The sequence below is a fragment of the Harpia harpyja genome, chromosome 18, assembly GCF_026419915.1.
Source record: "Harpia harpyja isolate bHarHar1 chromosome 18, bHarHar1 primary haplotype, whole genome shotgun sequence".
Lineage (NCBI taxonomy): Eukaryota > Metazoa > Chordata > Aves > Accipitriformes > Accipitridae > Harpia > Harpia harpyja.
Genome location: NC_068957.1, coordinates 9,307,309 through 9,320,196, shown reverse-complemented (window position 1 = coordinate 9,320,196; position 12,888 = coordinate 9,307,309). Strand labels below are relative to the sequence as shown.

Sequence of the window (12,888 nt, the reverse complement as noted above, 5' to 3'; positions counted from 1 at the left end):
ACAAACTTGCTGCTGTGTAGCCTGTAAGATGTTCCAGTTTAAAGCAGGATACAGATCACATGTATTTCTGTCATTATGTGCGTAACTGCATGCACACAAATCAGTATGAGAAAATAATATTTGTAGTATTTCCTTCCCTTTAATTTTTGGTTAAGATTTAGAAAAAAACCCTAATACCTGAGGCTCTTGGTAGTCCAGGTTCAATTTCCTGTTAGTTTTTGTGGTTTAAGCTTATTGTAACATCACATCTTTCCGGTTTTGTATAGTCATGATGTTTTGGATTTTTGTGCTTACCAGCTAAACGGTGCAGTTCTGAGTATTTGCAGCCAGGATTACTTCCTACGCTGCATGGTGACTTGGGGAAGAAGGCCACGTAGAGGAAAGAAAGTGCCAGGTCGGCAGTCACCATTTAAAAGTTCATATATATTCAGCAGTCACACAAGAGACCTGTTGTACTGCAGCAATGTAACAGGGAAGGGGAATTGATCGTAGCTCTGGAGCAACAGTGCAAGCAAGCAAAACCTCTTGCCGTGGGCTCTGGTGACATACACGAGGTGTGTCTGTCTGCCCAGGTCCAGGTGATGCATACAGGCATGGGAGCAACTGCCTGGGTAGTTCCTATATTTTTGCACTCACAACGGGGAGCGTTGCCATCTTTATTAAGGGAAAGCACACGCCTTGTTTTCTTCTTTCTCTTTTAACACAGCTTGAGGTTCCTGATTTACTGGGGGAATAACTGGGGAAGATCGCAATGAGTGGTGACAGTAATGGGGCAAAGGATCACAGCACGCTCCCGTCAAGTCAACTGATGTTTGTTGTACTGATGGGACATCAAATTCTACAAATGTAGCAGTGGTGTTTAGGAGGCATTTTAAATGTGCATAGCCTAAGTAGCAACTTCCAATCTATGTTAATACACTTGTTTTAAAGATGGCAGATTTCATATTGCCACTGTAAATTATAAATTGGGAGGAGCTGTAGTTCCAGGTAAAAATAATCCACATAATGCGTACAAGCTAGCTAATAACCAATGTCCTTTCATGGTTAAAACGACTGCTTAGATCCCTGGTTCCTCTTCCTATATCCTCCCTTCCAGTTGCCTGTTTCCATGAGCGTGATGAATAGAAGGAAATCCACCCTGTAAATTTTCTCTATTCATAATCCTTTCTCCACTACCACACCTCATTACAAATGGGTCTGCCACCTTTCCAGCCTACAAATACCTAACAGACCCCAAAGCAGACTTTACTCTGGTACTCTTTAGCTGAGGAGTTGGGGTATTGCTATTTTTAAGCAGAGTGAAACATGTCTTTTGGTAGCTTGGAATCGCAATGTGATCTCTCTCCTGACAATGTGAAATGACAACTCTACATCCATCCATGCTGAAATTGCTTGAAATCAGAAGGGTCAAACAGCCTAAAGCAGTAGGAAGAATGTGATTTTAGCTTATGTTTAATCTTAGTATGGAGAAAGTGAATAGTAGTTTTAATTGCTTAAGCCTCCTTGAGTTCTCCTTGTACCCTGATGGACTGCTTTGGCTACTCACTGGTCAGCAGGAGGCATTTTTTCTTGGATTCAGATATGTAATGTGAGTTTCTGTTACCAGACTGCAGCCAGCATGCACGAATGGAAACTTGCAGATGTGCTAAATGCACTTAATGCAGTGCCAGGTTCTGCTGTAGTTAAGTGGGATCTTTGCCCATGAGCATTTGGGTTTTGTTGCTCATGTGCAAGCCAGCCTGCTACCAAAAGCAGCACATCTGATAGTTCAAGCAGGGCTGCAAGTAAGTGCTGCCATTTAAGAGGTAATATATCAGGTCCCCTTTCCAGCCTTGAAACACACAGTTAAATTCTCACCTCTTTTTCATGAACTGTCCTCAAAGATTAGTAGGACAAAAAAAATCTGTCTAGAGTGTGGGTAAATGAGCGATAGAGAGCACAAACCTTTCCAAATTGTGTATTTAAGGCACAAGAGAAAAATTTATGAAGTTTTCTTGTTTTATATGGAAAATTGCCAGTTTCATTTTCTCATTACATGACTGTTTTTGTCAGAACAGATAGAAACATTTTGGGCTGATGGGCAGATAGCTCTCGCTGAAGCTTGTTGAAGCCACAGAGACTGAAGGCTTGATCGCTGAATGCTGCAAACAGTTTGCCTCTGGCAAATACATACTTCCAGTTTTGGCAGTGTCTAGTGTTTGAAAGAGACAGAGAGTGATAGATTCTCTGGTCAGCTCAGTTGAGCAAAACTTAGACTCAGGTTCTATACTTTGCAGAGGGGAAAAAAGAGTTTGCAATATACCTTGACAAAATACTGGAAAAAAGACTTCTACTCATTTCAGGCTGATGGGTTGCTCAGTCCTTCCACCAAAAATTAAACGTGCTCTGTGTCAAAATAATTCAGATATGCCAGATCTTAGCAGCCTGTTGGTGACCTGGATTCCCCAGGTTTCTGAGGCACTGGTGCCTTGCTCTGAAAGGCTTTGTGCAAAGCTGCCACAGCACTAGCAAATTCCAGTATCTGTGGTGAGACTGAAATTTTCCCCACCTGCCCCCTCTCCTTTTACCATAATTTCTCTCTTTTCTTCAATCAAGCAAACAGAAAAGCCAACACCTGGGATTTCCCAAGAGTTACAAGGGTCTTGAGATTCCCAGTGAGAGAAGGTTATCTGACTCCCATTCTGGATATCCCGGTCATGGATCTGTAGGTTTCATGCCATTAAATCAAGAGAGTCTCCAGCAATGATGGTGCACGCTGGAGACAGGGGGAGGTGGACTAGCCGCTGAAGGAGAACGCGGCAGACTCTACAGACATCGGTTCAAAATGGCAGCGTCCTATCGGGCTCGGTTCTCGCCTGAAGAAGCTGCGCAGGTGTGGGAATCGCTGCTGTAGGTTGGATCTCTCAATGGCAGTGAGTGGGGTGGGGTGTTGCAGATCAATAATCAGCACCCTGCGGTTGCTGTAAATCAAGGCTTGAATCTCTGACAGGCTGCAGAAGCCAGGAAGAGGCACAGAAATACCTCGCCTAACGTTTTTCCTCTCTCTCGTTTCTGCATTACATTGATCTAAATAGGAATCTCTGGTTAAATTTGGCTTATTTCTGGCAGAAGGGGGATCGTCGCAAGGCTGGAGAAACGAGGCTCTCCCAAGCGGGCCACGGTAGCTCTTTCTTCCCAGATACTGACCGTGCAGGCGAAGGAGCAAGTGACGGGTGGAGAATTAACAGGGGCTGGCAGCAGTGCCATGGGGCAGCCTGGCTCACGTGGAGAGCTGGAGTGGCAACTGAGGACAGCTGATGTATTAAAGAAAGGAGGAAGGCTGAGTGACACCGAGGCAGGGAGCCAGTTCAGAGGTGCCCATTTAGTTGGTTATTAAAATCCAGTGGAACCACCACAGTGTATATTTATTAACAACTTGATCTCTCTGCTTCAGTTTTTGCCACTTCAGCCTTCCTTTCTCCCTTCGTTGGGAAATAGTAAGTTACTCAAGGCCAGCACCGCCTCCTGAGTTTGGAAAGTGCCTGACGCCAAAAGTCACCCAAGCGGGCAACTTCAGAGAGCTCCGTCTAGGAGAGGGTGCAGCTGAGGACTAGTTTCGCTTGCCATGTCCACCTTTTCTTACTTGCACAAGAGAAGCCTGCGGAGCGCTCTGCCCACACGTAGGGAATCGGTTCTGTGCGAAGAGGTAGCGTGTGACAAATTAGTGTTTGTAACTGCAGCTGTATAGCTTCCTTGGACGGAGCAGGGTAAACAGTTATTATTTATTCTTGTTATACTGCCATTGCAAGCTAGCAGCGATACTCGTTTGTAACTTGGGTCTTTCCCAGAAAGACAGCCTGTTGCTTTTGAGAGGATAGTAGTGCTGGGGTCATGGCATTCTCACTTCTAAAAGCAAACCTGAGATAATGGAGAACTCATAATTGGATATTCCCCAAATCGGAGGGCCTGCCTTTGTTTCCCAGGTATTCCCAAACAGAAGTCAGCCTGTGCATGCTAATGCATTTTAATGAATTTTGACAAGGTTGCAAGAGCCCCTTTGTTGCTTGTCTGCTTCATCCTTGCTTGCACATATGACTGAAGCTTTCCCATACTTAGCCATAGACAGCCTCCAGCCAGCTTAAGTGTGTGTGTGTGTGTGTGTTACATGTTTCTAAAATATTTCTATTCTCTTCTCAGGTATTCAGTTTAAAACAGAGCTGCCCAATATACTAATCAGCAGAGAAGAGGGCAGAGCATATTTTGGTGCTCTTCTCTTTTCTGTTGATTTTGTCAAATAGCGTAAGCTGTCTTGAAGAAGAGGAGAAAGAGTTGGAATAAATCAGCTCTGTTCTGGGGAATCCAGGGGCAGATGAAGGAAATGGGCAGTAAAAATGTTTTTAGAAAGGGAAGAGTCTAGAAAAGAATAGATACGCTTTAAAGAGATGGTCTTGAGATGTCTGAGAGTACTAGATGAATGATCTGCAACAAGCAGCTTCTTGAATTAGTTAGGTGAGGAGCTCCTGGTCCTAAAAGTTGTGGTGCCTTGGTGATGAGCTCCTGCCACTGTTGTTGTTAGCATGTCCAAGCCAGCCAGTGTCCTCGTAATATGAAACTGCATTACTGTCCCCTGCACTGGTCAGGGCTGCGACAGTGGCACGTTCATGGAGAGCAGTCACTGGGAGCTGCAGAGAAGAATGCTGGCTCCTCACAGACAGCACCAGCACATACTCCATGCTGTACGGGAATTACAACCACCTGTGTTTCAGCGGGGAATACTGAAACAAACCTCTCAGCTAGCCCGTCCAGCCCAAGAAGGGATTTCTGTATGTAGCTAATACTTCATACTTGAGTGCCTGGTGAAATACCGTCATCTATTTTTTTCATTTGTGATGTGCTTGAAGCAGAGGGCTGATGATACCCAGGCGTCCCTTCTAACCAAAATTATTCTATGATTTGTTTAGTTGCTTAAAGGATGGTATCTTTCTCAAATTTGGGGCTGTAGTCAAACCTATCTTCAGCAAAAGCAATGCTACTAAATTGTGTGGAGTTATACCTGTCTGCACTGGGGGAAATTGGTCTTCTGGGTTTTATGGTCCTTGTGCAAATATTCACCTGGGAAGCAGGCGTCTTGCTTTTTGAGCGAACATGACACCCAGCTAATTTCACTGCCTCTCTTACAGCCAGGCTTCTCACGAGGGCTAAGCAACAGCATCCTATTTAAAAATCCTGTCCCAGTTTTGGAATGCCCGTGCCATCTGAAAGCTATGGCCGTATTTTATCTGTTTATATCTAGTAATAGTCTTGGGGAAATGGAGTTTTGTTTTCCCATCACATTTACTCCCCAGTGCAACAGTTAAAAAACTATTTTTCAGAGTGTTTAGAAAGCCCAAATTTTTCCCCAGTAACTCAGAGCATAGGAATGTCCTATGGCAAAAGAAGCACTGGCAAGGACATGCATGCCAGCATGTCAGCTGGCCAAGTATGGGAGATCCCCCACCGCTTCCTGCCTGAAGGTTCCCAGGGTGCAACTTGGGAACACACTGTGTTTATTTTGGATGTGTGAAGCCCCTGTAAAGATTCTCTATACATGTCTGGGTTTAAATGTATGTAGTTATGCTCTACCAACATGTTTCAGCCTACACAGGGCAACATCTGTTGAAACATGCAACTCTGGCTTAGTTTTAGCAAAGAAAATGAAGGAAAACAATTTCATCCATCATTAGACCAACACTTGGGAGAAGATTTAGGCCTTGTTCCATTTCCTAAAGCTAAGCAAATTTTGGCCTCATCAGCCCAGAGGAATAATCAAATAGCTGATGCTTCAGCTGTCTCTGGCTGTGATGTAAAGGCAGTCTCTCGCAGAGCAACGACTCAAACCACGCGTAGCACTGCTGACCAAAGAGGGCTGTCAGGTAACCAGTGAATGGTGCACTGAAAGCAACTCTCCCCGTTCAGCGTCAGTTCTCACTTGCCAGTGGTTTTTGAGTGCAACCCATGTTAAAGCAATGCAACTGGAGGAAAGAGGAGAGAAGCACTGATTGCTCTAGTAAGGGGAAAATACCTGTGTAAAAAGGTCTCTTCACCACAATGTCATTCCAAACTGCTGTGTCTGTTGATGGAGAGTAGGTGAGCTCCTCCTAAAACCTGATCAGCAGCTCTCCGTAGTATGCAGACCTGCTTTTCCATCTGCCGTGATGATCATGTACAATTAACTTGTATCCTCTCACTCTCCTCCAAATGTCTCTGTAAGCTGGATGCTAGCATGGCAATGTGCAATACTAATCCTAAACTGCATCTATAGCCTAAGCAACTGTAGGCGCAAACCTGCAATCTTCTCTCTGCCCACCAATTTGGAAATAAGTGATGAGAGAGCACTCGTGTGAGTCCAGCTGAGTGAGCCACCAGGCAGCTCTCCCACGTTCCCATGTCAGGACAATGCGCATTTGTGGTCCGTTGCCTGAAGACAGGCTGAATTTAGGGGTGGACGTTGGCCGTTTGCACAGTGACCTTCATGTGCACATTGCAGAAGGAGCCGCACGAGGCGTGCCCACCTTGTGCCCTGCAGCCTCCGCACAACCTACGGTGATGGTCCTGTGACACCGTTGTCTGAGAGCACCAAAGTTGCTGGCTGTCGCGTAGTGACTCTTGGGCAAAACTGTGATGTGCTTAATAATCAGTGTAAAATTTAGAAGTTACTTATACCCACCACAGCCCTTGAGTGGATCTGGTTACACTGGGTTTAGGTAGTGGGGCTTTCCTGGTGATATGAGCTGTTATTAGATGAGAATTTTTTTCATGGTACTAGATGACTGGCAGCACTTGTAATTGTAGGCCAGAGCCGGGAGAGGCTGTGCTGTGAGCCGGCTTAGAGGAACAGTGACTTTCTATGGGTTTCCCATTGCTGATTAGATACTTTTTTAAATGCTACCTCCCTCTATTGATAAACAAGGACATAACGCTTATTTCCCTTAACTTGAAGCAGCAATGTTAATGTCTGATTAATCCTATGACATACAGGTCATGCTTGTTAAAATTGAAAGCCACAGATTATTATATTTGGAAGAGATTGCCCTATCACGCTGAATTAGTATTAGAAGCATTGTTTTCAGTTTCACTTGCTTTGTATGTAGAAGGCAGGTTTTTTTCCTTAAGATTTGTGGATATACAACTTTACCATTTCTTGTAGATCAAGATATTTATATAATTGTATTTTGAAAACACTTCCGTTTTTATGAATGAGTTGCAATCCTTCAAAAGAACAAAGCTCATACTGCCTTAGACGTAGAAGCATGAGCAAGAATTAAGAGGTTTAGCTGTTTTTTACTGTTTCTGAAATCTAAAACATCTGTGATTAGGAAGCTTGAAAGTCTGTTTAGATAGATAGTTGAGAATTTGTTTTGTTTTGGTTTGTTTAGAAAGTATGCCAGTTATTTCAGATGTTCTGCCTATAAGGAATGTAAAACAATTTAGTTGTCTCAGGTCTGAGTTTAATCCGAGTCACTGGCAGAAGGTCACTAAATTCAGTCCAGGGTTTCATTCAGATCTGCCATTTAGACCTAAAAAATGTTACCATAAAACTGTTGGCATGTTTGTTATGCAGGGAGTATAATGTCTTAATTGAAATGGTACCAGAAACTATTTTTAAAACTTCTATTACAGTTCACATGACAGTATTTTATAGCTTTAACATCTGTTTTAAGGCCAACATGTGAGATTTAGCCTTTTTCTGACTGTAAGTCTTTTGATTTCAGTGAAGTTGCACCCACTTAAATCCTGATTGAATTTGTCTCACGATTGTTTTTTTAATTGTATGATTTAATTTTCTTTATCTCCAACCCAGTGTTACAGTACGGAGCTTCAGAGCATGTTGGAATAAGGTCAATAACGGATCCTTTCTTCTTCCTTTTTTATTTTCACAGTTACAGGGATCCATTAAAAGAAAACTGGAAGATGATAGCTCTCCTGCCTCCAGTGGCGTGCCTGATGTCATTTTCCCAAATGACAGTAAAAGACTTTGTCTTGATGACGTAAACCTTGCCATGGGCCAAGGTGCCAATCCCAATGTGGCATGTCCAGAAATGCAAAGTTCTCCGTTCTCCACCAGTCACAGTGCTTCTTCCCTGGGAGTCGCAGGTCATTCAGTGCTCCTTGAAAGCAATCACATGAATGGCGGTGGCATTGGTTCCCCGTTTTCAGTGCCACCCAACACGGAAATAAATCAGAAGGGGTCGATAGGAGGGCAAAACAATACCATTGTCCACTATGATGAGAAAGGAAACAGCTTACAGTCTGTGGACCAAGAGCTGCAAGATCTGTTGGAAGAGCTGACGAAAATGCCTGATCCTTCTCCCAATGACCTGGATCTGGAGAAGATTTTGTGCAGCAAGGCTGAAGAGCCACTTGGGCTGAGTCATTCTCAACCAAGCATAAGTACCACTCCAAAGTCCTCCCCACAGACTTCCCACTTGGAGAACCATGTTGCTAACAAAGACTTTTCTCCGGGCTGCAATCCAACCAGTGGAGGATCTCCTCAGATGAGACCATCGTCTGCTGGAGCTAACTTCCAAGTTCCTCCCTCAAACAAACCTGCTGCATCGCCCATCTCTACAGCAGCTCAGAGCAAGAACCAGCCACCACCTATGCTGCCGGTACCCTTACCCAACATACCTGGCTCCAACTGGCACGCTCAGCAGCTAAAGCAGCTGGCAGCTAGCAAGCAGGTGTCTACTACTAAGCAACAAGTACAGGCTCCCAGCTGGCCGACTATGTCTCCTCCTGGTCTCTCTCCGCCGTACAGGGCAGGATCATCCCCACACCATCAACCTTTCAGTCCTCAGAATGTTATGGTGTCTGGCATGCCTGCTAATAATTTACCAGGAAACAACATTCAGAGTCCTCAAAACACTCTGCTTTCAAGCATGACTTCCAGCAGCACCCCATCCAATGGCCCCTCTCCTCCTTATGGGTCAGAGAAGCTCTCCAGTCCGGCTCTGAACCAACAGCCCTTCAGCCCGCAGAGCTCCATGCTGCCCACCCTGACAGCAGCCAGCTTACCAGCCAACAACATTAAAAGTCCACAGAACAACTTGGTTGCCAGCATGGCCTCCACAAATACTGGACCTTCTCCACCATACAGGCCAGAAAAGCTGTCAAGCCCAGCTCTGCATCAGCAGCCCTTCAGTCCTCAAGGTACATTAATCTCTAACATCACTCCCACCAGCAACCCCACAAGTATGCAGAGCTCGCTTTTTAAATCAATGACTACAAGCCAGTCCAAAAATATGAATATAATTATGCAGCAGCCATCCGGTAGCTTACAGCCAGGTCTGGTGAATGAGAGCCCTGTTAGCCAAGACCAGTTTTCTTTCAATAACACCAAACCACTGTCTCACTTTGCCTCAGAGTCAGCTACTCAAAAGATGTCACCTCTGACAGCAGCACAAGGGCAGCAGTCTCTCATTCACTATCTCCAGCAGCAGCAGCAGCAGCAGTCTCCAGCCACGCAGCAGTCCCAGCAGGCTAACAATAGCCAGTTCCTCCAGCAGCAGTTTCGACAGCTGATACAGCCACATCGGATGCAGAGACACATGCAGCCCGCCACACTGCCATCTCAAAGCAGACAGGTGAGAATGTCTCTTCTGTCTTACAGGGCTTATGTGAAAATATTGAGTAGTTTATTTTCTTATTTTTACTTCCGTTTGTGTTTCACATGTGATGTTGCTGAACTTCTGGGATGTGCACGGTGCGTACATGGACAAGGCAATAACAACATTCTGGTGTTATCAGAGTAACTTCATTTATTTCATAGAATCACGGAATCATAGAATGGTTTGGATTGGAAGGGACCTTAAAGATCATCTAGTTCTTAACCCCCCTGCCGTGGGCAGGGACACATTCCACCAGACCAGGTTGCTCAAAGCCCCATCCAACCTGGCCTTGAACACTGCCAGGGATGGGGCATCCACAGCCTCTCTGGGCAACCTGTTCCAGTGCCTCACCATCCTCACAGTGAAGAACTTCCTTACATCCAATCTAAATCTACCCTCTTTCAGTTTAAAGCCATTACCCCTTGTCCTATCATTACATGCCTTTGTAACAAGTCCCTCTCCAGCTTTCTCGTAGGCCCCCTTTAGGTACTGGAAGGCTGCTGTAAGGTCTCCCTGGAGCTTCTCTTCTCCAGGCTGAACAACCTCAACTCTCTCAGCCTGTCTTCTTAGGAGAGGTGCTCCTGCCCTCTGATCATCTGCGTGGCCCTCCCCTGGACTCACTCCAGCAGGTCCATGTCCTTCTTATGCTGGGGGCCCCAGAGCCGAATGCAGTTCTTCAACTGAAATGTACTGTAATTGCACCATGCATTGTCTCTTCTAGCCCAGTGGAGAACTTTGTGCTATTAGGCAAAACACATTTCGTACCACTAAAATAAATTATTTTTATGTGTATAGGTGGAATTTGTATTTAGCTTATATTGTAAGCTGTAGAGATGTTCCGGTAACATGTTTCCCATCATCCTTTTAGTGGGAATATCTTTTTTTTTCTTGGTGCCCTTCAACAAATTCATCTCTGTGTTATGCTTCTGAGGGTAGAAAAGATCAGGTGGGGTGAGAAGTGAAGTTAAAATATGACTCCTTCATGGACAGCAGGTCAAACAGTACATCTCCCGAACAGCAAAGAGGCAGACTTGAAATACCTGTTACTAGCATTTGCCAGAAGCAATGCCCTGCTTTGGATGAGGGCCATTCCCCACCCTTTGTTGATCTGCGATACCAACTGAGCCGGTAAATGCAAAAATGCAGCTGGCAGGAGTGAGACACAGCCCTGATGTCTCTCCAGCAACCTTCTCCCTAAGACTCGAGGGGAGATGCGAAGCACTATCCACTACTACCCCAGATAAGAGAGATTTACTGTGAACAGGGACTTCAGAGCAAGAAAGGGCTTGGGGACTCAGTCTGAGAGCAGCCTGGGGGTGAGGAATAAATAGCTATCTTTTTGTCAGGAAGAATAGTAGGAGACACTGAATCTCACCACCAAAGCCAAGTACTTTGTTAGGCTGAACCAACACTTAAGAAGCAGAATCCTTCAAGCTGTTTAGCTGCGCACACAGGCACTCCATAAACTCCTTGTGAAGGAATGAAACACTTCTCACCCAGCAAACCAGAGATTGATCTCTGAAGCTCTGCTAGGATCTACTTGAGAGTGTGGTGCTTAGCTGGGGAATACACTCCAGAGCCTGGGATTCTTTGCTCTTCTTCCCTGCTAAGTGACTGGTTCTTATAGAGGTGGATTTCTTCAATGTAAGTGACTTGGTGTAACCTTGTCCTATGATAGCGATGAGAAGTAAGGGGTTAGTTACTAAATGTCAGCTTCTTAGTGGTATATCAATGAGGTGCATTTCCACTGTGCCACTTCAGGATCAACTCACTCTTTTCCAAGTTGTGCATGCTCAGTACTCCCTTGCTTTGATACAGCAGCTTAAAACAGACTGCTGGGAAGGACTGGTGACTCGCTGAATTTGCTTATCCAAATATACAACATGTAACGGTATAGCATATATAGTTCACTTTAAAGGGTTATCAATATAAGGCCCCAAATTCAACAAAGGCCTGAAGCAATTATGTTGCTTTAAGCATGTGAGGACCCTGTTTGTGTTCGGTGGGACCCAAGTTAAACACAAAGTGGAGGGTCTCGCTGGCTTGGGATCTAGGGGTATGGATGGACATATGGTTGAAAGCGAGTGAGTCGCTGCAGCTTCAGGAATTACTGCCCATCAGATGTTTTACTCTGGAGGGAGTGTAGGTGAAGAATACTTTCACAGTGTTCTGCTGCATCTCGGATGATGGCTAGTAAGTTGTTAACTGCAGTAACGTGATTGCTTTTGATCATATGTCCATAACCTTTGAGCATTTTTTTTTTCTGGCTCCACTGCTGGGTGTGTAGAATTGCCACGTCCCTGTTGGATTCCTGAGGTTTCCTGTGCCCTAGTTTTTCCTGCTTTGCATTTTTGTCTTACACCTCTGAACCCCCTATATCATTGATTAGCCAAAAAAAAAAAAAAGGAGACAAATTCCTGCAGTGAGTCTCTTTAATTGGCCAAAATAGCCCCTCTTCCAGCAACTTTCCTAGGGCTCTGCCTGTGCTGCATTTTTAGCTGACTCTCACTGTCAGAGGGAGAGTTATAATTTGGCAGCTATCAGTAAAGATCAAGGACAGTTAAGACAATGATTACAGGTGATAAGCATTTTATATTTTCAGACTAGTTAGGTAAGCTTATGGTGCCTCCCTCATTTTACAGGTAAGACTTATTACAATAATTATACACCAGATGACAGTGCTTCAGTTTTACAGTCTGTTGAGCTGCCGAAGAAAGACGGTGGATGTTCAGGAGTGGAACATTTTGTTAGGTTTTGATAACTTTACTGCAAATCTCATAGAAGAAAATGGATCCTGAGTGCTGAATTAGAAGAAAAATGACATGGAAAAAATAGGTAGGAAACCTTAAAATTCTGGGATACTTGCTACGTTTCTTTGAATCTAGCATGTAGACCTGTTATTTGTCTGCAATAGATTTCTTATTTACATTGGGACATTGATACTGAAATTTTGGACCCGACCTGCTGTGTACCAATTTTACTTCATTATAGCAAAGTAGCTCCAGTGACTGTGGTTTTGATTTCCAGCAGTGTACCCGAAGCGGAATTTGAGCTTTGCAGAATCTTGGTGCTAATTCTCTCCTGAAGCAGGTGATGAATAGGATTTTTCAAGCATAGGGCAGTTGTTTCATTAAAAGGCAAAATGTTAAAGATTCAGAAGACAGGGGAGACAACTTCTGCATCTTCAAAAATTAGTAACCTGGTGAAAAATTGCTGGGTTTAGCCTCATTCACAGAAATTTGCTCCAAGAAAAATAACAGCA

General features: G+C 44.4%; 1 protein-coding gene across 2 annotated transcripts in view; it reads left to right on the top strand.

Annotated features, from left to right (window-relative positions):
- Positions 1–12,888, top strand: part of MAMLD1 (mastermind like domain containing 1) — an 85,273-nt gene that overhangs the window by 42,225 nt on the left and 30,160 nt on the right. Inside the window, exons 2-3 of one of the 2 annotated variants that reach the window (XM_052813155.1) lie at positions 7,899–9,168; positions 9,382–9,602. In XM_052813155.1, the coding sequence (XP_052669115.1) occupies positions 7,899–9,168; positions 9,382–9,602 (1,491 nt within the window). Of the gene's footprint in view, positions 1–7,898; positions 9,603–12,888 lie in introns of both variants that reach the window. The other variant, XM_052813154.1, reaches the window with a different exon arrangement.